The sequence below is a fragment of the Onychomys torridus genome, chromosome 8 (assembly GCF_903995425.1).
Source record: "Onychomys torridus chromosome 8, mOncTor1.1, whole genome shotgun sequence".
Classification (NCBI taxonomy): Eukaryota; Metazoa; Chordata; class Mammalia; order Rodentia; family Cricetidae; genus Onychomys; species Onychomys torridus.
Window position 1 is genome coordinate 37,041,395 of NC_050450.1, and position 22,970 is coordinate 37,064,364.

At 45.8% G+C, this 22,970-nt stretch overlaps 1 protein-coding gene, 1 long non-coding RNA gene and 3 other non-coding genes across 6 annotated transcripts; 4 read left to right on the forward strand and 1 right to left on the reverse strand.

The window, feature by feature from the left end:
• Positions 1-9,532: 9,532 nt before the first annotated feature.
• Positions 9,533-17,776, reverse strand: LOC118589349. Of its 2 annotated transcripts, none has more exons than XR_004945663.1 (5): positions 17,720-17,776; positions 15,003-15,089; positions 14,748-14,862; positions 12,397-12,450; positions 9,533-10,408 (listed from the first exon to the last, which is right to left on the reverse strand). It is a non-coding gene; the product is annotated as an uncharacterized LOC118589349 (long non-coding RNA). The 2 variants fall into 2 exon arrangements; XR_004945664.1 differs by having other exon boundaries at positions 13,862-14,862.
• A 15-nt stretch (positions 17,777-17,791) lies between these two features.
• On the forward strand, positions 17,792-22,591 carry Rack1 (receptor for activated C kinase 1). Its single transcript, XM_036196569.1, has 8 exons — positions 17,792-18,043; positions 19,070-19,241; positions 19,709-19,856; positions 20,550-20,645; positions 20,934-21,044; positions 21,320-21,460; positions 22,031-22,141; positions 22,479-22,591. The coding sequence occupies exons 1-8, from the start codon at positions 17,935-17,937 to the stop codon at positions 22,542-22,544; spliced, it is 954 nt and encodes a 317-aa protein (XP_036052462.1). The 5' UTR covers positions 17,792-17,934; the 3' UTR covers positions 22,545-22,591.
• Positions 18,310-18,377, forward strand: LOC118590507. The gene has a single exon (XR_004945798.1). It is a non-coding gene; the product is annotated as a small nucleolar RNA SNORD95 (small nucleolar RNA).
• LOC118590493 lies at positions 19,480-19,559 on the forward strand. The gene has a single exon (XR_004945789.1). It is a non-coding gene; the product is annotated as a small nucleolar RNA SNORD96 family (small nucleolar RNA).
• On the forward strand, positions 20,259-20,327 carry LOC118590506. Its single transcript, XR_004945797.1, has one exon. It is a non-coding gene; the product is annotated as a small nucleolar RNA SNORD95 (small nucleolar RNA).
• Positions 22,592-22,970: the final 379 nt, after the last annotated feature.

The window sequence follows — 22,970 nt, forward strand, 5'->3', positions numbered from 1 at the left end:
CATGCAGGTCCGAAGATAGACAGTTCTCTCCTTTCACAATGTGAGTCTCAGGCTGGAGCTCGGCATGTCAGGCTTATGGCAAGACTTTTACTGGTTGAGCCATCTCGCCAGGCCCAGATGCAAGTTCTGTATAAACTCTTTGGAAAGCTTTACCCATCTTCTGTGATGGGCACGTGTGTAGGCCTGTCAGCTAGAACCAGAAGCCAGCCTTAAACATAGCAACATAGCAACAGCCCTAATCAGGGTTCACGGTCTTGAGAAGCTTGTGGAGGGACGGTCAACTTTCCTAGTCTTGTCCTGCAGGTGGCAGAGTTGGGACAAGAATCAACTAGAATGCCAGGACATGAATTTGTGTCCCAATTTCCTTGTCCCTTGGGGTGGGGAAATGGTAGTGGAAGTGAGGAGCTTTGTGGTGTTTTACTCTGAGCTTTTAAGGCACTTAGCGACTCTGTTTATCCTTTTAGTATTGCCATGGGTGATTGGGTTGAGGGATTGTTTCCTCCTTTACTGTTCTGGCAGTGACTTCAATGACAGGAGTTATTAGGTACACTAACTTCAGACTACAGAAATGCTTTAACTTTGAAAGCTCTTTTGTAGTTAAAGAAATCACATGTTCATATTTCCAGCCAAGAGAAGATTGCTTTTCTGCAATTTGGATACCTTTAGGATCAATCCATTGTTTTTTCAAGGCAAAATCAATTATGGAGAAAGGATTTGAATCAATCTGAGCCTTGGATTTTATTGATTGATTAATAGGGGTGTGTGTGTATGTGTGTGTGTGTGTGTGTGTGTGTGTGTGTGTGTGTGTGTGTGTGTGAAATAGTGCACATTGGAGGTCAGTGGACAACCTTCAATAGTTCTCACCTACCACCATGTGGGTCTCAGGGATCAGACTCAGGTCATGAGTCTTGCTGGCAAGCACCTTTATCCACTGAGGCATCTCACAGGCCAAGCCTTGCATTCTGAATATGTGTGTGTGTGTGTGTGTGTGTGTGTGTGTGTGCGCGCGCACGCGCGCGCTCGCACTTATAAGTGCTGATGCCCTCAGAGGGTAGAGCATTGGAGTCCCTGGAGCTGGAGTTAACAAGATTATATCCTCTGGGTATCTCCCCAACTCTGCCTGACCCTCTGTGATACGTGGTTTCATTGATAAGAAGCACTCATTCTGTATACAGCCCTAGTCAAATGCATGTGCATGCTTAAAGAGAATGAACACTGGAGCTGGAGAGATGTCTCGGGGTTAAAAGGACTTATGCTCTTGCAGAGGACCCTGGTTTGGCTCCCAGTACCCATAGGGTTGCTCTCAACTGCTCTAACTCCAGTTCCAGAGCATTCAATGTTTTCTTCTAATTCTTCTGATCTCCATAGTGTATGTACATATAGATACACATAAAATAAGTAACATTAAAAGTAGTAAAATACATATAAAAATAAATATAATTTTATAATTATAAAAAGTATATGTTATAAATAATATAAATATAATAATAAAATAGTAAAATAAATAGTAAAAGAACTCAGAAATGAAGACTTTACAAATTAATTATTTTTTAAATAAAATAGTATTTTATATACGATATCCGTGAAAATGTGTAACTTTTTCTTAGTTTTAATTAATTATAAAACTGGGTCACCATTAATCTCAGAAGTCAGGAGGCAAAGGTAGGCTGATATCTTTGAGTATTTGGCCAGCCTGTTCTACATAGTAAGTTTCAGGCCAGTCAGGGCTACATAGTGAGACCCTGTCTCAAAAAAAAAAAAAAATACACTACCACCAGTGTCATCAAAATATCTAAATATCCAATAAAACCTGTATTTTTGTCATACATATTTAGGTTCCAATATTTTTAAAAGTACAAATAGGATTCCTGGGGCTGAGAGCAGAGACTGTGGAGGGAAGCAGGGCTGGATCTAAACCTTCATGATTTACTAAAGTGAATGGTCTCAGGGATGTCACATAACTGTCCACATCTCAATTTCTTTAAAAAAGTAAATAGAAGCCAGGCAGTGCTGGTGCACGTCTTTAATCCCAGCACTCTGGAGGCAGAGCCAGGCGGATCTCTATGAGTTCGAGGACAGCCTGGTCTACAGAGCGAGATCCAGGACAGGCACCAAAACTACACAGAGAAACCCTGTCTTGAAAAAATAAAATAACAGCAACTACTTCATAGCTTTCCTAAAAAACTCAAAGGAGATACCAAGAAAAGTAATCATCATTCTTCCCAGCTGTGAACCTTGTGAACTACAATTGGAAAAAAAAAAAACAAACCAGTCTGGTGTCTGGTTAGATATGTTCACAGGAGCAACAGTGGCCCAAATGTTACAGGAATAACCACTTTCTGATTGAATCGAAGGTCACTCCACAAGACAGAACTCATGCCTGGCACCATTAATGGTGTGAAGAACCCATGGTTAAGGAGGTCAGAGTCCCCAAGAGAGATCCTACTCCTGTCATTCTGCTAAATGGATGCAGTATTAAAATGACTCCTAGTCGAGACTTACTGTCATCCCTATAGATTAGTGCCTCACTCAACCCCTGGCAGAGAAGCTGCTTTTTGCAGTCGATGGTTATTAACACAGAGACCCAAAACTAGTCAATTTGCAGGCTGAGCACTAAACAGGACATGTATACCAAACCCCTTCCTCCAAGGCTCGGGAATTATCATAGAAGAGGAAGCAAAAAGATTGTAGGAGCCAGAGGCAATGATGTCTACAGCAACGCAGTGTTTTCTGATTCCAACGAGACAGCTGCACATTTGAACACACAGTGGGGTCTCTACAAGATGAAGCCACACAAAATCCCAACATGGAGAGGGGAGGAGGTCAGAAAGCTCCACCATTAGCTAAAAGCAACTGGCAGGGGTTGGGGATTTAGCTCAGTGGTGTAGTGCTTGCCTAGCAAGCACAAGGCCCTGGGTTTGATCCTCAGCTTAAAAAAAAAAAAAAGCAATTGGCAGGTAGTGGCTGCTGGGAGAGGGACAGTCAGTTTTCTTTGGGGATGCAGCCCTGGAGAAAGGGCTACCCATTCTCCAGTGGATGATCCTATACACATGCACATACTGGCAACACTAAGTGAACTCAGGATTTTTTTTTTCAATGTATAGGGGAGTTTCACCTGCATGTGTATCTTTGTACCACTTGAATGCTAGGTGCCCATAGAGATCAAAAACATCAGATGCCATAGAACTGGGAGATGGCTGTGAACAGGAATGTGGGTGCTGGGAATCCAACCAGACCCTCCAGTAGAGCTGTCAGTGCTCTTAACTGCTGAGCCATTTCTCCAGCCCCCTGACACAATGGTTTTGAAAGAGAGTTCACACATTACAAGAAATCTAGAGGGAACAGTGTGGGGGCAGGGGAGGTGGTAGAGAAGGAATTGGAGGGAGGTATGGGAGATGGACTTGATCAAAATATATGTGTATTTGAAACTCCAAAAAAATATAAAATTACAAAAATAAAAGACAACAAAAGGTTGGGTATCGTTTTTTTTTTAATTCTGCACATACTCTGCTGGGTAGCGTCACTTTAATCCCATACTGGGGAAGCACAGGCAGATGGATCTCTGTGGGTTCCAGGCAAGCCAGAGATACAAAATGAGACCCCCACATCAGAAAAATTAGAAAGAAAATATTCCATTATAATCATCAGTGATATCGATGGAGCAGGATATGTGTGCCACAGCACACATGTTGAGGTTAGAGACAATTTGAGGGAATCAATTTTTTCCTTCTACCATGTAGGTCCTGGGCATCAAACTCAGGTCATCAAGCTTGGTGGCAAGTACCTTACATGCTGAGCCATCTCACTGGCCATAAAACAGATTTCTTCGTGATTAATTATCAGCAAATGTTTATCCTTAACTCTATTTTATGTACCGATTGGAATGGTTTGAGTAAGAAATGTCCCCCAGCCCGGCAGTGGTGGCAACAGATCTCCATGAGTTTGAGGCCAGTCTGGTCTACAGAGTGAGTTCCAGAACAGCCGGGGCTGTTACAAAGAGAAACCCTGTCTCAGAAAAAAGAAATGTCTCCCAAAGGCTCATGTATTTGGACACTTGTTCCCCAGTTGGTGGTGCTGTTTGGGGAGGTTAAGGGACCTTTAGGGGGTGCAGCCTTCCTGGACGAAGTACATCACTGGGAGCTGGCTTTGAGAGTTTATAGCTTGATTGCATTTCCTACATTCACTCTCTTCCTTCCCTCTCACCTCCCCTTCTCCTCGCCCTGCCCTGCCCCTGCAAATGAACATGTGATCAGCCAGCTTCCTGCTCCTGCTCCTCCGAGTCTTCCATCAACATATGGACTCTAACCCCCTGGAACCATAACCCAAAATAAACCTTTCTTCCTTAAGCTGCTTTTGGCTATGGCACTTTGTCACAGCAACAGAATTAATTAACATATCTACTTACCCCAGTTGCCTAAAAGTTTCTTGGGCAAAAAGGGGTCCCAAGTAGAAAAAGTTTACGAAGCTCTGATTTAAATAGAATATGATGCCTAGAGCCGTGATGCCTGGATTAAAATCCATAGTGCTGGGTTCAAATCCCAACCTCTCACAAAGTACCTGGCTTTGCTTTGGCAAATTATTTGATTTCTATTTGTCTTTTTTTTCCCCCCTTCGTGTGCAAAATAAAGTTCCTACTTCAGAGGGCTGCTGAGTGAGCAACTACAGGCAAAGATATTTAAAAGAGGGTCTCCCTGGGAGGGCTGCTGGTTGTTACTCTGGGGTAATCAACAAAAATTTGAAGCTCATTCCAAACCGCACACTTCCTTCTGATAAAGGCCCAATCTTATTTCCACTCTCTCAGGAGTCTGATGGTAGCGACCCGATGCTACCTCTGTTGAAATGAATAGTTGGGGGAGGGGGTAAGCCTTGGTGTTCCCCTGCTTACAACTTTTGTGGATCAGAGTCCTCACACCAGGCGTCGTCATCTTTTCTAGCTGGCCACCCAAGCTCCTGAGGTCTTAAAACCTAGCCAACAGCATAACTTTCTCTTTCCTTATTACAGCCCTCAGCACCACCCGTGTGACCACATTCCCTACCAGGAGCATCCTGCACTTGCTTTTTCTTCGACCTCTTTGCAAAATCCAAGCCAGATACCTCCTCTCTTAGGGCTTTCCCCATTGCTGGCTCTTCTCCCAGCTCAGGATCCTGGTATCACCTGTGCGGAATGTGTGCGAGCCAATCAAAATGAATCTCCTTAGTACAGAGATTTCAGTTTACCTTTACTGCCCTGAGGGGAATCCAAGGATGATTTAATCTACATACCCATATATTTTGAAAGAAACAATACAATGTCCTAATCATAGGAGCAACTACTAAACTGAAAATTAAATGAGGCCTGACAATGGGGCTCAGTGGGTAACAGTGCCTGACGACCTGAGTGTGATCCCCAGGGACCTCGCACATGGGGAAAGGAACAGAGCCGACTCTTGCACCTTGTCTTTTGATTACACAAGCATGGGGGGGGGGGAGTGCTTAATTTACAGACAGCTAAAGTGGGAACCAGAGCGGACACTAGGTGGCAGCACCGAGCCCTAGAGTCGGCGTTTTGTGGCTGTGTTTGGGGTTGGTTTGTTGTGCCTTTTTCTGTGGAACCGTTCTTGGAATGTCTATTTTATTTCCTGATGAGTGCTTTACTCTCTGACTTCTTCCAGGGGTCATGAGTTCAACTCCCAGCAACCACATGGTGGGTCACAACTATCTTATAATGTGTTCTGGTGCCCTCTTCTGGCCTGCATTGTAGACATACATGTAGGCAGAACACTATGCATAATAAGTAATTTTTTTATTTTTTTGGCTTTTTGGAGACAGGGTTTTTCTGTGTAACAGTCCTGGCTGTCCTGGATCTCACTTTGTAGACCAGGCTGGCCTCAAACTCACTGAGATCCGCCTGTCTCTGCCTCCCAAGTGCTGGGACTAAAGGAGTGTGCTGTCACCACTGCCACCACTCGACCTATATACTGTTCTTGACTTCAGGTGGACACAGAGAACTCTGAAGTGTTTGTCTTCTTCCACCTGACTGTTGAGGTAGCGCCCGCACTACCACCACCTGTTTATCATGTCCAAGCAAGGGGCTGTGGATCGAAAAACAGAGACAAGAGACAGCGGGTCATTCGTGTCAGCAGAATGCCAAATGCCGTTTATTGAAGGAGGGAGGAAACCTTAAATACAGGCTTACAGCACAATGGAAGAACCCCGGAGGGCAGGAGTTTGCTACCCAATGTTCTACATTCTTGCATCTAAGCTGTTTACACCAAATGCAGGATACATAAGCATTCAGGAGGGTAGAAACCAACAGGAAATCAACATAGAGAGGACATCTGGTCAAGGTCGACAAACAGACAACAGTTACCCAAATTGAGGGTTCTAGGACCCTACATGTGACTATTCTTAACCTCATGCTCTCCTCTGCCCTCAACACCCCCGCCCTAAGTACTAGGATAGCAGGGCACGTGCCACCATGCCAGCTCATGGTGTGAGTTATCAAACCCAGGGCTTCTTGCCTGCTAGACAAGAACTCTATCAAATGAGGCACATCCCTGACCTCATTTTTTTTTTCCAGAGCAGAGGACCAAACCCAGGGCCTTGCACTTGCTAGGCAAGCGCTCTACCACTGAGCTAAATCCCCAACCCTCATTTTTTTTAAAAAGATATTTACTGGGAATGATGACCCTTGCATACACTACTCAAAAATTCTACCATGAGCAACGGGCCCTGACATCATTTTGTTTGGTTTTGCATTTTGTTTTGTTTTGTTTTTGTTTTTCAAGACAGGGTTTCTCTGGGTAGCTTTGCGACTTTCCTGGAATGGAACTCACTTGGTAGCCCAGGCTGGCTACCTCCTGGCTCTGCCTCCTGAGTGCTGGGATTAAAGGCATATGCCACCACCACCCAGCTAGGAATTTTTATTTGGGGATATATTTTACTACAAAGATTTTTTTTCTATTATCAGCTTGATACCAAAACGTACTTTAAGCCACAGTCATTCTAGGGTCTCCCCTGCTATATAGCCTCCCTGGTTCTGTGGGTTGCAGTCCTTTGCTTTATATCTAGAATCCACTTACAAGTGAGTACATATCATGTTTGTCCTTCTGGGTTTGGGTTACCTCACTCAGGATGATATTTTCTAGTTCCATACATGTGCCTGCAAACCTCATGATGTCATTGTTTTTCTCTGCTGAGTAGTACTCCATTATGTATATGTACCACATTTTCTTTTTTTATTTCCAGAGCTAAGGAACGAACCCAGGGCCTTGTGCTTGCTAGGCAAGCACTCTACCACTGAGCTAAATCCCCAACACCCCCCCCCTTTTTTTCAAAAGGTTTATTTATTATGTGTACAGAAGAGGGTGCCAGATCATTCAGATGGTTGTGAGCCACCATGTGGATGCTGGGAATTGAACTCAGGACCTCTGGAAGGGCAGTCGGTGCTCTTAACCTCTGAGCCTTCTCTCTAGCCCAATACCACATTTTCTTAATCCATTCCTCAGTTGATGGGCATCTAGGTTGTTTCCAGGTTCTGCCTATTATAAATAGTGCTGCTGGGGCTGGGGATTTAGCTCAGTGGTAGAGCGCTTGCCTAGCAAGCGCAAGGCCCTGGGTTTGGTCCTCAGCTTTGGCAAAAAAATAAATAATAAATTAATTAATTGATTGATTGATTGATTGATTAAATAGTGCTGCTATAAACACAGCTGAGCATGTATCTACAAAGATACTCTTAGTGGGCTGGAGATGACTCACCTGTTAAAGAGCACTGATTGTTCTTCCAGAATACCAAGGTTCAATTCTTAGCACCCATATGTGGCTTACAACCATCTGTAACTCCAATTTCTAGGGATTCTATGCCCTCTTCTGGTCTCTGCAAGCACCAGGCACACATGAGGTGCACAGATATACATGTAGGCAAAGCACTCATACATAAAGGAAAAATATTTAGTTTAAAAAAAAAATGTTCAGTGCTCACAAGTACCTGTAACTCCAGCTCCAAGGATCCAACACCCTTTTCTGGCCTCTGCCAGCACCAGTGTAACAAATACACTCATTTAAAAAAAAAAAAAAAATCAGCCGGGCGGTGGCACTCGCCTGTAATCCCAACACTCGGGAGGCAGAGCCAGGGGGATCTCTGTGAGTTCCAGGCCAGCCTGGGCTACCAAGTAAGTCCCAAGAAAGGCGCAAAGCTACACAGAGAAACCCTGTCACAAAACCCACGGCCCCAAAAAAGGAGCCAGGAGGTGGTGACACACACCTTTAATCCCAGCACTCAGGAGGCAGTTCTCTAGGAGCTCGAGGCCAGCCTGGGCTACAGAGTGAGTTCCATGAAAGGCACCAAAACTACACAGAGAGACCTTGTCTCAAAAAACCAAAAAACAAACAAACAAAAAAGCAAAAGCAAACAGGCAGGTGAGATGGTTCAGTGGTAAAGCTGTTTGCCACCAAGCCTGACAAACATGAGCTCTATCCCCAGAGCACACATGTTGGATAGAGAGAACTGACTCCTGAAAGTTGTTCTCTGACCTACACACACACACACACACACACACACACACACACACACACACACACACGTTTAAATTTTTAAAAAGAAAAGAGATGAAGTACTATCCTGGTTTGCTTTTCTCTTGCAGTGATAAAACATTCTGACCAGCTGGGTGGTGGTGACACACGCCTGTAATCCCAGCACTCTGAAGACAGAGGCAGGTGGATCTCTGTGAGTTCGAGGCCAGCCTGGTCTACAGAACTAGTCCAGGCTCCAAAGCTACAGAGAAACCCTGTCTCGAAAAACAAAAAACAAAACAAAACAAAAACAAACAAACAAAACATTCTGACCAAAAACAACTTGGGGAGGAAAGGACTGAATTTTGATTACAGGTCTCTTCGGGCAAAGAGACCACCAGAGACACAAACTCACCAAAATGCAACAGCAAGGTTTATTCAAGCTGTTCAAGCCGCGGCAGGGCCCTTGTCCAGCCATCCAACAGGAGATGCCTGCCCCTCTGCAAGCTGTTTTTTTTAAAAATATTTATTTACTTATTTATTATGCATACAGTGTTCTGCCTGCATCCATGGAGGCCAGAAGAGGGCACCAGATTTCATTACAGATGGTTATAAACCATCATGTAGTTGCTGGGAATTAAACTCAGGACCTCTGGAAGAACAGCCAGTGTTCTTAACCTCTGAGCCATCTCTCCAGCCCCACAAGCTCAGTTTTTAAAGGCAAAAACCACAAGGTTACATCATTTAGAGGTGCTAGTATGGGTACAATTCTGATTGTCTCAACTTTTAGGGGCTTTTCAGAATTTCTGTGTTATCTTACTTTGTAGTTTTAACCAGTTATTTGTCAAACTTTATTTATAGACTACCTCCGGCATTGGGGCATTCTGTGGTTAATCCACTGTTACCAGATAGTCAGTCCTCCAAACATCCTGACTTTGTACTTTTGACCATCTCCAGCATTGGGGCATTCTATGGTTAATCAGTTGCTACCAGATGGCTCTTCAAACATCCTGACTTTGTCCTGGGACCTATGTCAGCAGCTGTGAGAATTTTGAAACTCAGGCCTGTTTCAAGCTGGGGTGAGGGGCTTGCTTGAGATGGGGGTGTTTTGGTTCTTCAAGGTCATAATGCATCATCAAGGGAAGCCAAGGCAGGAACTCAAGCAGGAACCTGGACTTGGGGCGGAATGCCTACTAGACTGTTTCCCTTGACCTGCACAGCTATCTTCCGGACACAGTCCAAGCCCACCTGGCTACAGATGGCACCGTGGGCTACGCCCTCCTCCATCAATAGGCAATTAGGAACATGCTTCACAGACATGGCAACAGGTCAGCCTGAGAGAGGCAATTATCAGTTGCTGGTCCCTCCTCCCAGCTGATTCTGGGTTTGTGTCAAGGTGACAGCCGAAGCTAACTATGAAGGTCACCCTGGAGCCACTGCAGTTCTTCCGCCAGTCATCTCGTGTCGTCTCTTGTTCAGCAGAGCCTCCGCTGTCCCTGCCCAACAATAACAAAAACTTGAAAAACGAGCACAAAAGATGCTCGGGGACAGAACTCCTGGGTAGAACGTCTGATGGAAGAGCAGCCTGGGCCACACCAGTGACTCTCAACACTCCCTAGTTGAAGTTAACCACCAACTGTAGCGATGGCAATGGTCCAGACAATAGGAGATTGGGGGAGGCGGGGGAGCGTCTCCTTTTGGGACTCCCAACAATGGAGACATGGAGAAGATTCTTCTAGATGCACATGATGAACCAGCTCGAGAGGTGGTTCTGTTGTCCCTTAAGCACCAGAAGATGGGCAGCTCATGCCTGCCATGGAGATGGACACCAGTAGGCACCACAGCTCTCAGTCAGTTCAAGAGACCTGAAAACATTCCACTCAAGTTCCACTTGAGACACCCTGAGCATGCTGTGTATCTAAACATGAGGGAAAATGAAGTCAGAAAGGGAGTGTTTTCTTTGCAGTTCCAGAAGTGTCTATCTCCCCAGTCACCTACCTCATCCATCCCTCTCTCTCCCTCTCTCTCCCTCTCTCTCCCTCTCTCTCTCTCTCTCTCTCTCTCTCTCTCTCTCTCTCTCTGTCGTTTTGGCTTTGGGGCTACACATCTATAGAGGAAACAGTGGGCACACCCTCTGCCAGCACCCACCCAGGAAAGGAAAAGCCCCTGGGAATATGGGTGGCTACATTGTCACAGTAGCTAATTTCAACTTGAAACAGCTGTAAGCATACCCTAATTTTCCATGGCCAATTCTAGTATTTTCTTCAAATGCTATGGAAGTGGTTAACTAACCTTGCTCCCTTTTTGGTCTACAAGACACTTCAGAATTTTTTTTTCCTTTCGAGACAGGGTTTCTCTGTGTAGCTTTGCGCCTTTCCTGGACTAGCTCTGTAGCCCAGGCTGGCCTCGAACTCACAGAGATCCACTTGCCTGTGCCTCCTGAGTGCTGGGATTACAGGCATGCGCCACCACCGCCCAGCCACTTCAGAATTTTTAATGATTCAGTGCTGTTTGGGGCTTCTTTCTGCAAACTGACAGCAGTAGACTACAAACTTGTTAACAACACTACTGTCTCTTGTCGGCCAGAGAATTAGACCTGGACCAGTGCATTAAACGGGGTAAGGGAGAAGAAAGACATAAAACAGGAGCAGGAACATTTGTAATCCCAGCTCCTGGGACAAAGCAGCAGGTAGATCAAGAGTTCAAGGTCATCCTTGGGTACAGGGCTTGAGACCAAAAATATTGTTCCAACAAAAGTGTAATTTTGGCCGGGCGCACACCTATAATCCCAGCACTCCAGAGGCAGAGCCAGGCGGATCTCTGTGAGTTCGAGGCCAGCCTGGGCTACAGAGTGAGTTCCAAGAAAGGCGCAAAACTACACAGAGAAACAGTCTTGAAAAACAAAAACAAAACAAAACAAAAAAAAAAAGTTTGATCTTCCTGCCTCCACCTCCCAAGCTTTGAGACTATAAGCATGTGCCACCCCACCTAGTTTTATGAGGTGCTAGGTACTGAAGCTGGGGCTTTATCCATGTTAGGCGAGTACTCTACCAACTGAGGTACATGGAGCTCAACTTTGAATTTTTCAGTAGCACTGAGGGAAACAGAATTGAAATTTTCTTTTTGTTTTTTTCAAAACAGGGTTTCTCTGTGTAGCTTTGGAGCCTGTCCTGGATCTTGCTCTAGTAGACCGGGCTGGCCTCGAACTCACAGATGCCACCTGGCTCTGCCTCCCAAGTGCTGGGATTAAAGGCGTGCGCCACCATTGCCCAGCCAAAATTGGAATTTTTTACACCTTTAAAATAGCAGTATGTATTACTAAAACTTTGGTGGGGGGGAGTACAATCATACGTACCAGGCACTCATTTTACTGAATGTCTTCCCTTCCAGGTTCAGCTGTTGACTGCTGTATCACCTGCCAGACTGTTAAAGCTTGCACCTCTCTGCTGTGGCTGCACCATGGACCCCATCTTCACACAGATTTCCTACATCTAAAATCCTCAACTCCTAACCTGGCAGTGGTGGCAGAGCGAGATCTAGGACAGGCACCAAAGCTACAGAGAAACCTTGTCTCGAAAAAAAAACAAAAACAAAAAACAAAACCAAACATACAAAAAAACACATAACAAATCCTCAACTCCACCTGTATCATCAACTTAGTTCTAAGGCTTCCATTATATATAAACACATTATGGTTAGAGTTACTTAATAGAGCCTGATAACTATATTTTTCCTTTCCCAACTTATCAGACACTTGCTAGCCTTATATCTTATATGACTGGGCCTGGACACTTCAAGCTCAGAATTAATACTTTGAACAAGATAATTCTTTGGGGTTGAGGGGATGTTCTGTGTGTTGTCAGATACTTAATGTCTCAGGATTTCAGTTAACAAAGGTACACTTACCTCCTCCACCAGTTATGACAGCATCAAATGTCTCCAGACACTGCAAAATGTCACCTGTGGAAAACCATCCCCATAAAGCTAGAGAGTTGGCTCAGCAGTTAAGAGCCCCAGCTGCTTTTCCAAAAAAAAAAAAAAACCTGGTTCTATTTCCAGCACCCACATGGCAGGCAGCTCACAACCCTCTGTAACACCATTTCCAGGGGATCCCACACCCTCTTCTAGTCTCTTTGGGCATTGCACACACAGACACAAATGTAAGCAAACATCCATCACATTAAAAAAATTGTTTAAATATCCAATTGAGAACCACTAGTGTAAATGCAAGCCCTGTTGACTGAGGCCCTATAGCCAGAACATGGCCTTGGTGTTCAGTGGAAGGCCAGCTTGGTCTAGCCAGAACCTTACTAAGAGTATCCATAGCATCTGTGGGTTAACAGATATAATGCTCCACTTCTCCAGCTCTCCGAGTAGAGGCAGCAGGATCCCCTCAATATTTTTTAAATGTTAGAGCTGTTATGTCCAGCTGAGAAACCAAGGTCCATAAGAGACAGAGCAGATACAAAATCAAGATCTTGGAACTAAATAATAAAGGGTAACTGCAATAGGGCAATGATTTCATTGCTTAGATTTTATGAAGAATCACGAAGTCCAGAGTTTCTCTGCTCTTAACCTAAAGAGATGACTTGAGAAGCTGGGCAGTGGTGTTGCATGCCTTTAATCCCAGCACTCAATTCTGGAGGCAGAGGCAGGTGAATCTCTGCGTTTGAGGCCAGCCTGTTCTACAGAGAGAGTTCCAGGACAGCCAGAGAAATCCTGTCTTGAAGGGGGGGGGGGGGGGGATGGAACTATTATCAGGACAAAATTCTGACTCTTTAGCAACAACCACATTCCTCACTAGTGATCCTTGCCTATCTAGGGTTTCTGTCTACTACTTAAACTCTCAAAGCCAAGACTCTGAACCCATGCTGATCCCTCTATCTGGAACACCCTTCCTTTGCATTTAAAAGTAAGTCTGTGAGGCTGACCACGAAGATTAGAATCTTTTACAGGCCAAGTCCTCAGCATGGTGCTGAAAATACAAAATGTGGGCAGAGACAGACCAATGCTATCCCCAGGACACTCCTAAAGGAAGCCCTAAGAGTCCAGTAAGTACTCACTGAGCTCAGGACCAGTGACTACAGGCATGGCCAGGAGAGCACCAAAGGGACCCGACCTTCACCTGGGCGTCACTGAGCACTTCCCAGCAACCTCAGGGAAGACCCAAGGAAGTTTAGTTTCAGCTATGAGGAGGGAGGGCAGGCTATGGAGAGCCTTCTAGGCAGGAAAGTAATGTGAAAGGGCTTGTATGGAGGAAAACAATGAGTGGAAGAAGCAGAGGAAGATTCATGCAACCGCACAGGGGCCTGACAAAAGCAGTCACCAGGAATCTGCATAGCCAGAAGGCTGGTTGATTCTGACCACTTACCTGTCAGTCCCTGGTTATCTACAGAGCCCCCCACCTCCAGAGTAATGAATGCTGGCAAGAATGGGTGGAGCCCAAGGTCACAGAGCTCCAGACAGCCTGAAGCCAGCACACACTAACAAATACTAGGTGGAGGCTGAGGGCTTCTACACAAAACAGAGACTGACTTTGCACTGTCTCAAGGGCTGCTTCCCTGTGTAGAACGGAAGCAGTTTATGAGGACATGAGGGAAGGCACAGCACTGAAGCTCGCACACATGCTGAAGCACAGCTGAACTTCAGGACAGGAATGGTGAGCCCAGCCAGGAAGAGTTCTGCCAACAAAGACCAAATCAGAGTGTGGAGAATTGGGGAGTGTCCAGTAGGCTTTCCATCTCCACATGACTAGAAGGACAACCAGGGGTGAGAAAGGAGCTGGAGTCCTTCATTCCCAAGATTTGCAGACTTATTTTGGGAGGAGCATGGCTAATATTCAAACATCCTGTGACTGAGAGGTGGCTCTGATAGAAGGAGCTGGAACCCTCACCGACCTCGAGTCAAATGTATGGATTCTTCCCTCAGAATCAGGGTTTCCTGGCCCCAACTAGGCAGGAGCATTTGCTGATGCTGGTAGGGAGCTTCAGAAAGTCAGTGATGAAGGGATATTCAACTCCAGTGAGGAGCAGGCAAGGTGGGCCCTCTGCCCCTCAGGCCCATGCCCCAAGCTACACTTTAAGAAATCTCCAATATTACAGGGTGACTGGCTAGGCTGTGTTATCCTCCAGCAATCATAATGGTCGGCACATATCCTCTTTGGTTCCTGTGAAGGAACTGAAGGAAGACTTGCAAAGGAAACCCCAACCCTTCAGAGTCTGGCTGTCCATAAATCCCTGTTTTGTGGTTGGCATTACCATCTCAGTCAACATGAAATCCAAAATGACTTCTAAATTCTTCCTGTAGGAGCTTGAGTTGCAAGAAGGATGACGGCAGCTTCAGGTCTCAAGCCTCAGTCCGGGTCTCATGATCCTAGGAAAGCAACAGAGATAGAGCAAAGCGGTGGTAGGCAGGACTCTGAGGAAGGCAGAGTCTCTGTGGGCAACGCTGCCCAACACATACACCCCGCCCCAACCTCCAGCTTCTGGGAAAAGGATCTGCAGCAGTCCTACCTCAGGCAGCCCAGGAAGGTCTGGGAAGGGTTCATTTTAAACTCAGACTTCCAGTGCTCTCTCAGAAAGGCTGATTCCTTGGGACACCTTGGCAGAGATCAAGAAAGAAGAACAGACATCAGGGCTTGGTGGAACATGCTTATAATTTTAGTTCTAGGAAGATAAAGGTCAGCCAGAGAGCTGCACAGTGACAGCTTAGGAAGGAGATGTAGAGAGGAAAGCAGGGAGGTAAGGGAGGAAGACAGAAAAAAGAAGGAAGAAGAGTCTGGTGGTGTAGCTCACTGGCAGCATGCTTGTCTAGCAAGACAGAAAACCTAGATTCAATCCCCAAGACCAGAGGAAAACAGAATGACATTTTTTCAAATGGAAATAAATGTCAGTTTATAACGAGGAGGCTAGTATATGGATGTAGTGGTTCACCTCTCTAAGAGCAGTACAGAGAGACAGAAGGGTGTTAGCATGACCCACTTAACGGGCAGCAAACTGGTTATGGGGTGAGTAAGAACAGGTGACTTCCAGGACCACCAGGGAAACAAAACAATGGCTCAAGGCTTGGAAAAATAAAAGGCAGTCAGTTGAGTTTACCAAGGGTACAGGTGATACACAACCTTAGGATCCTAAAAAGGCACTCTTCAGGTTGTACAGGAACACATCCAGGACAGTACCCTGTGTAGTCCACAAAGTGACTACAGGGAAGCCAGGGAGGCTGTGACAGGCCAGAAGAGCACGTGGTCTCAAGCGAGAAGCCCTAGCCTTTGCACACCTGGGCAAGCTCAGGGGGCAGCAGCTTTGCCACTATACCCACCTAACATAGATCTTCTTTTCCAGATGCTTTCCAATGCATGCTTTGAAGGACCTACCCTAATCCTGTGCCAACCATCACTGCTCAGTCCTCAGATACCAGCCAAGAACTTGCCCACAAGAGATCACTTTCACATATGCCTATGTCTTTACTTTGTTTTTGTTTTTCAAGACAGGGTTTCTCTACGTCCTGGCTGTCCTGGAACTCATTTTGTAGACCAGGCTTGTCTCGAAGTCACAGAGATCTGTCTGCCTCTGCCTCCAGAGTGCTGGGATTAAAGGTATGTGCCACCACTGACCAGCTGCTTTTTGGTTTTATTATGAGGTTTCATTACGTAGCCTTGGTTGGTCTGGAACTTGTTATGTAGACTAGGTGGGCTTAACTCACAGTGATCCTCCTGTCTCTGCCTCCTGAGTGCTGGGATTACAGTCTTCTTACACCACACCTTGTCTATATTCCTTTATTCTCCACACTACCATATTATGTAAGTTCTAATTTCAATCTCGTTTCACAGATAAGAAACTAAATTCAATGCATTTTACACATAGGAAAACAAATACTTATGTCTAGGGCCTGGTGTCTAATGTCTACAATCCTAGCTACTTGGAAGGCTGAGGAACCGGAATCTTAAGTTTAAATCCAATTTGAGCTATGTAGATCCTGTATCAAAAAATAAACAAGGTGGGGGGGGGGGCGGCGGCGGCGGCGGCGGCGGCGGCGCACGCCTTTAATCCCAGAGATTAATCCTTGAGGGAGGCAGAGGTAGGCGGATCTTTGTGAGTTCGAGGCCAGTCTGGTCTACAGCGTGAGATCCAGGAAAGGTGCAAAGATACACAGAGAAACCCTGTCTCGAAAAACCCGGAAGCAGGTGGCACTCTTGAGTTCCAGGCCAGCCGCTTCTACAAAGTGAGACACTGTCTCAAAAACAGAAAAACTAAACAAGGTTCTTGAGGGGAGAGGTGGATTAACTCAACAAGGCTTTTTCCTAGCACGTGAGCGTTCAAGCCATAGTACTAAAATAAACAAATACGTGTCTTTTAGTTCACATAGATATTAGTGGTTGCTACCACCCTGCCCGGTGCTCCTTTTTAAAAATATTTGAACTGAGCGAGAAGTCAAGTCACCTGCAGCCAAGGCCACACGGCAGGAGAAAAAGCTCCCGACTTCCACCTGCGCGCTGCGGCAAGCACAAGCACACTCACATATTTTAAAACATAAAATTATAAAATTTAAGGAGAGATCTGTGACGTTACGGGGGTACTACATATTTAAACAAGTATTGAGAGGAAGGTAGATCATCAGGTGGCCAGGTCAACTGTGCTCCTCTGCTTCCCTGTCCAGGAACACTTCAGGGTTACGCAAGACAAACTGGCTGGCTTTTCTGTCGAGTGGTCAGAACCACAGAAAGGGACTCCAAGAGGAATCCTCAGAAATCTCAACCGAGTACTTCCTCTCTAGCCGGGCCGGGCGACCTCGGCCTATAATCCCAGAATTTGGGAGACAGAAGCAGCAGGATCAAAATCAACCTTGGCTACAAAGCCAATTTAAGACTAGCCTTCACTACAGGAAACCTTGTCTTAAAACCACAAAAGGCCACATTTGGTGACACACGCCTTTAACTGCAGTTCTAACTGTACTTCCTAAGTCATGGCTAAAGTCGGTGTCGCCAACCCAGGAACCGAACACCAAGCGGAAAGGGCGGGGCTCCGTATCCGCCACGTAGAGGGGGTGGGGAGAGGAGCCGCAGCGGCGTGGCAATGAGCGGGTCGCCTCACTTTTTCTGCTTCTACAGCACGTTCTAATCTGCCGAGGAGCCTTTTTTTAAAAAACCTGATACACATGGCTTCAGAATGCACTCGTATAGCGCTGGCAAACTATGTTCGGTGGCAGAAGAAACGGCAATGCGGCCACTTACCTCACCCAGCTCCTCCCACTACCTAGCGCCGCCATCTTGGGGCAGCAGTGAATCATGGGAACCCCCGCCTTGCTCTCCGGGTATTTCCGGTTCCGGCGGAGGCCGCTCTTTCTTTTTCTCCGCAGGGCCGCGGTGGCTGCCGCTGTGGTGCTTGCCTCCCTGAGCTATCCGGTGCCATCCTTGTCGCTGCGGCGACACTCGCATCAGCTGCAATCATGACCGAGCAGATGACCCTTCGTGGGACCCTCAAAGGCCATAACGGCTGGGTAACACAGATCGCCACCACCCCGCAGTTCCCGGACATGATCCTGTCTGCGTCTCGAGGTACGGGTTGCATGCTGGGCAGAACACTGGGTGTCCCGGGGACTGCGTGCCTTCTTGCTTCGCAAGTGGCGTGCAGATTGGCTGGCTCGGTTCATTCCCCCCCCCTGGGCATGAGTTGTGGCGTGCAGACCCGAACCTGGGCGACCCCCTTTGCACATGTCGGGAACAGAGACGTGTCATGTAACTTTCTTAAGAATTGGCGATTTTAAATCTCTCGCTTGCTTCCTGGAGATGTATTTAACTGGTTAAGGGGCTACAAGCCAGGCGGGGCAATGATGACCCCAACATGCCATCTGAGTTACTTTGCTGAAATCCAGAGGCTGTTTCTGAGCCACCGCCGCCTGGCCCTAAGCTCTGTGGACAGTGGGTAAACTCGAGCTGCCTTGTTCCCCAGGTCTCTAGGCTTGCTCTTCCTGCCCTAGGTTTTCTTCCCTTGGAACTAATGCTGTTTTTCTCTCTCCCAGATTTCCCTACCCACCTAAATTTATATTCTCTCCTAATGTAAGGCTTATCAGGCGTTCTATTCGTACCTGTATAGTTTGAAATGGTCTGTGGCTGGGACTGTCTGATGCTGCCATAGGCAGTTTGCTTATCCCAAATGACTGCTTCTGCTATTGAGTTGGCCTTGGGCTGGAGCAGTGGATAGACTGGTTACTCTTAAACGGGAGTAGGTAGGGTTGTTTCCTAGAATGTACAAGGGGGTTTGTAGTCATCTGTAGCTAGTTCCAGGGGATCTGACGTTTTTCTTCTAAGAACACTATAGGCCTAATGTAGGGGAAACATTCAATGCAAATTAAATAATTTTTTTGGTTGAATTTAAATTTCAGTCCCAGGGAATGTAGTACCATAGTCTCAGGTGTACCTTTTTATATTCTGGAGTAATAAGCTCCTAATAACTTTTTTTCCCACTAAATGTAATGATGCTCCCCTTACTAATAGAACAGTAACCTTAAGGCACTGAAAACTGTGTGCAGTCAATAGTAGGTCATGGTGGTCCTTATGAGATTTCTTTACCAACCTTTTCAGACAAGACCATCATCATGTGGAAGCTAACCAGGGACGAGACCAACTATGGCATCCCACAGCGTGCTCTGCGAGGTCACTCCCACTTTGTTAGTGATGTTGTTATCTCCTCTGATGGCCAGTTTGCCCTCTCAGGCTCCTGGGATGGAACACTGCGCCTCTGGGATCTCACAACGCAAGTAGCTGCTTTGGGACCTTGGGGGAAAGCTGGGCAAAATTGAGGTAGATTCTCTAGGGTGTGGTATCCCTTGGAAATTGGACCTTTTGTGGAGGGTGGGGGGGTGTTGGCCTCCTTTCTTGGAGTAGCTGGGGGTTGGTCTGGTATAGTTTTTTTTACCAGGTACAGCACTCTATTAAAACCATGTTTCATTTTGAGAGTTGTCCTGGATCAGCATTTGTCAGGTGTAATAGAGGATCCTAGTGATGACAAGAAGACATTGTCAACCAATCCCCACAAGGGAATGAGGACATGTCCTGCAATTCTGAATGGGTTCTCTGGCACATACCAGGCATAGGTTGCTAATAGGACTTAAGCCGCACGTGAGCTGTATGAAGTGATAGAGGGTCAAGGATACCAAGAAAGGGATCTGACTGTAAGCGGATAAAATTTTGTCTAGAAAGTGACCAGGTTCTCCCTCTTAGGGGCACCACCACGAGACGATTTGTAGGCCATACTAAGGATGTGCTGAGCGTTGCCTTCTCCTCTGACAATCGGCAGATTGTCTCTGGATCCCGAGACAAGACCATAAAGTTATGGAACACTCTGGGTGTCTGCAAGTACACTGTCCAGGTAAAATGATGGAAGTAGTAGGAGCTACAAGTGAGATTATCTCCCATCCCCTGTGGATTTTGTGGGTTACTTTTGAGGTGGGTTCCTCACTATGTAATCTAGAACTCACATCTGGCTCTTTAACTTTTTGCAATGTGCCATTTGTCCTGTCTGAGATTTTGGTTGTTCTTTCTCTCTTTTTTTCGTTTTTGCTCATGAGTGGCATGGGACTCAGGTGATTTTTCTCCTGATTTGGGGCGTGGAACCCTAAGCCAAGACATCAATTGGGCAGCCCCTTCCTTGCACATGAGCAAATACCCAGATATGTCCCATAACTTCCCTAAGGGTTAAGTGATCCTAAACCTCCCATCTACCTCCGGTGGGGGGGGGGGTGTTTACATACTTGGGGGCTACATGCCAGGCGGGGCAGTGATGACCCCCAACATGCCATCTGAGTTGCAATGCTGAAATCCAGAGGCTGTTTCTGAGCTGCGCCTGGCCCTGTACTCCATGAGGAGTGAGTGGGTAAACTCTGGAGGCATCCTAGGACTCAAACACATGTCAACAAGCTTGACAAGTCTTTACCAACTGTTCTGTTCATCTTGAAGTAAAGGTTCAGGTTCTGAGGAAGTGAAGAGTGCTGTTGTCTCCCCTTAGTTACCTGCAGTCTGGGAAAGACTGCTTCCTCTTACCTTATCCCTCTGTCTTCTGTAGGATGAGAGTCATTCAGAATGGGTGTCTTGTGTCCGCTTCTCTCCGAACAGCAGCAACCCTATCATCGTCTCCTGTGGATGGGACAAGCTGGTCAAGGTGAGATCTTCAACAAGGTCATGACCCTGTTAGAAATCCAAAATGTGTTCCCATTCTTCTCAGATGGTAGAGCACTCCAGTTTGGAATCTTTTGCAGATTACCTTGACTTTGACTTTTGATGGTTTGTTGTAGTACATTAGGGATTTGATTCGGTTTTGAGGCCAGGTCTCACTCTGTCCCTATCTGGCCTATCATCCAGGCAGGCCTCAAATTTTAAAGAAGATGTTGTCTCTTTCTTGTTGAATATAGACCATAATCCTGGTCACCATGTATCTCTGCTTTTCTAGGTATGGAATTTGGCTAACTGCAAGCTGAAGACCAACCACATTGGCCACACTGGCTATCTGAACACAGTGACAGTCTCTCCAGATGGTTCCCTCTGTGCTTCAGGAGGCAAGGTATTTGGGGGTTTGTCATTTTCTTTAAGGATAATGCTTTTATCTGATAGCATGCACCAGTTAAAAAATCAGCTAAACTTTAGGAATGTTTATAAGCATTACCCTAAAATATATAGAAAGATATACTAAAGAAGTTTTCCTTTAAAAGTAAGTTTTTCATGTGCATTTAAAAGTAAGTTGGTGTAAGTATGGTACATTAGAGGAAAAGGCTTAGGAGCATGAACGTGGATACTTTAGTCATTATCTGTCCTAACTCACCTTTTCTATCTATTCAGGATGGCCAGGCTATGCTATGGGATCTCAATGAAGGCAAGCACCTTTACACACTAGATGGTGGGGATATCATCAATGCCTTGTGTTTCAGCCCCAATCGCTACTGGCTCTGTGCTGCCACTGGCCCCAGTATCAAGATTTGGGTAAGCGTGGTCTGTTGTACAGCATATTGATTACACTGTCAGAAATCTATTTCCTTGACAGTTTGAAGCACTGGGTGACATCTGCCTAATGAAAGGGACTGCCTGTGTAATGGTTGGGATTGAACCTGGGGCCTTGCACATGCTAGGCAAGTGCTCTACCAAAGGATAAGCCCAACTTTTTTGTTTTGTTAGGGCATCAACTTAAGTTGTACAATCAGATCTTGAACTTGGCAGTCCTGCCTTAGCCTCCCAGGTAGCTCAAATTATAGGCCTAAACTACCAGGCCCCAAGATGATTGGGGGTTGGAGTTGAGTTAATACTTATGTCCTTGAAAGAAAAATGTAATGGAAATCTGAATTGTAAGTAATCTTTTAAAAATAGTTCATTAATATATATATATTTATATATACCACAATATGCATATTGTGGTACACATGGGACCAAGATAACTGGCCCATAGCCAGGCAATTCTGTCTCCTTCATAGTTTAAGCTGTCAAGCATGGCACTTTAATTTGTGCCATTAAGTTCATGGTTACAGGTGTCCTTACCTGGTTTCGATCTGTTCTCAGGACTTGGAAGGCAAGATCATAGTAGATGAACTGAAGCAAGAAGTTATCAGCACCAGCAGCAAGGCAGAGCCACCCCAATGCACCTCCCTGGCATGGTCTGCTGATGGCCAGGTAAGTACTGCTTGTCTGCCAGCTCAGCTTCCAGCTTGTCTCCCTGGCTCTTCACAGGCACAAGACCAATATCAAAACAAGTGAAATGAAGATAAACCAGGTTGATTTAGGATAGTCTGGTTAGATGTGGAGAATGTTAAACATAGGTATTTCTGTCTGGGGAAAGATATGGAGTTACTAACCTGTAAACTGATAACAGGCTTAAAACTGCCTGGATCTGTATGGCAAGCTGTTTCTTCCTCTGGGAATATATGCTTGGCCTGTCACAGACAAGTTCTTTGTTTGGGGCTACAGAATTCATTGCTGGGCATGACCCTGCTGTCATTCTCTTTTACAGACTCTGTTCGCTGGTTACACAGACAACCTGGTGCGAGTGTGGCAAGTGACGATTGGTACCCGCTAAAAGTTTATAACAGAATTTTAGAAATAAAACTGGCTTTCTGAAACTGGTTTCAGTTATGGTTTTTAGGAAGCATCTTTGTCTGCTATAAATTCAAGTGAAGCTTACCCTTCTGTAATTTGGATATATGCACCTATGAATTCCAAACTTGCCTAATCTTACATATTACCCCCCCTTCACAAACCCATACAGTCTTAGTACACACTGTTTTCATGGTATATTACTGTTTGCCTGCATGTGTCTATGCCAGAAGGTGTTATGGAAACATAGGTGTTGAGAACTAAGCCCTTCCTTACTCACTGTTGAGAGTGCAGCTCATGCTCTTAAATCATTGAGCCATCTCTTGAGATTTCTTTTCAGCTCAAGGTTTATCTATAACTGCCCTAGTTGCCCTGAAACTGCCTCTGCCTTCCATTATTGGATTAAAGG

Coding starts and splice junctions, on each gene's coding strand:
- Rack1 (XM_036196569.1), top strand. CDS start 17,935: ATGACCGAGCAGATGACCCTTCGTGGGACCCTCAAAGGCCATAACGGC. Junction 19,242..19,708: donor CGCCTCTGGGATCTCACAAC/GCAAGTAGCTGC, acceptor TCTCCCTCTTAG/GGGCACCACCACGAGACGAT. Junction 21,045..21,319: donor TCTGTGCTTCAGGAGGCAAG/GTATTTGGGGGT, acceptor CTATCTATTCAG/GATGGCCAGGCTATGCTATG.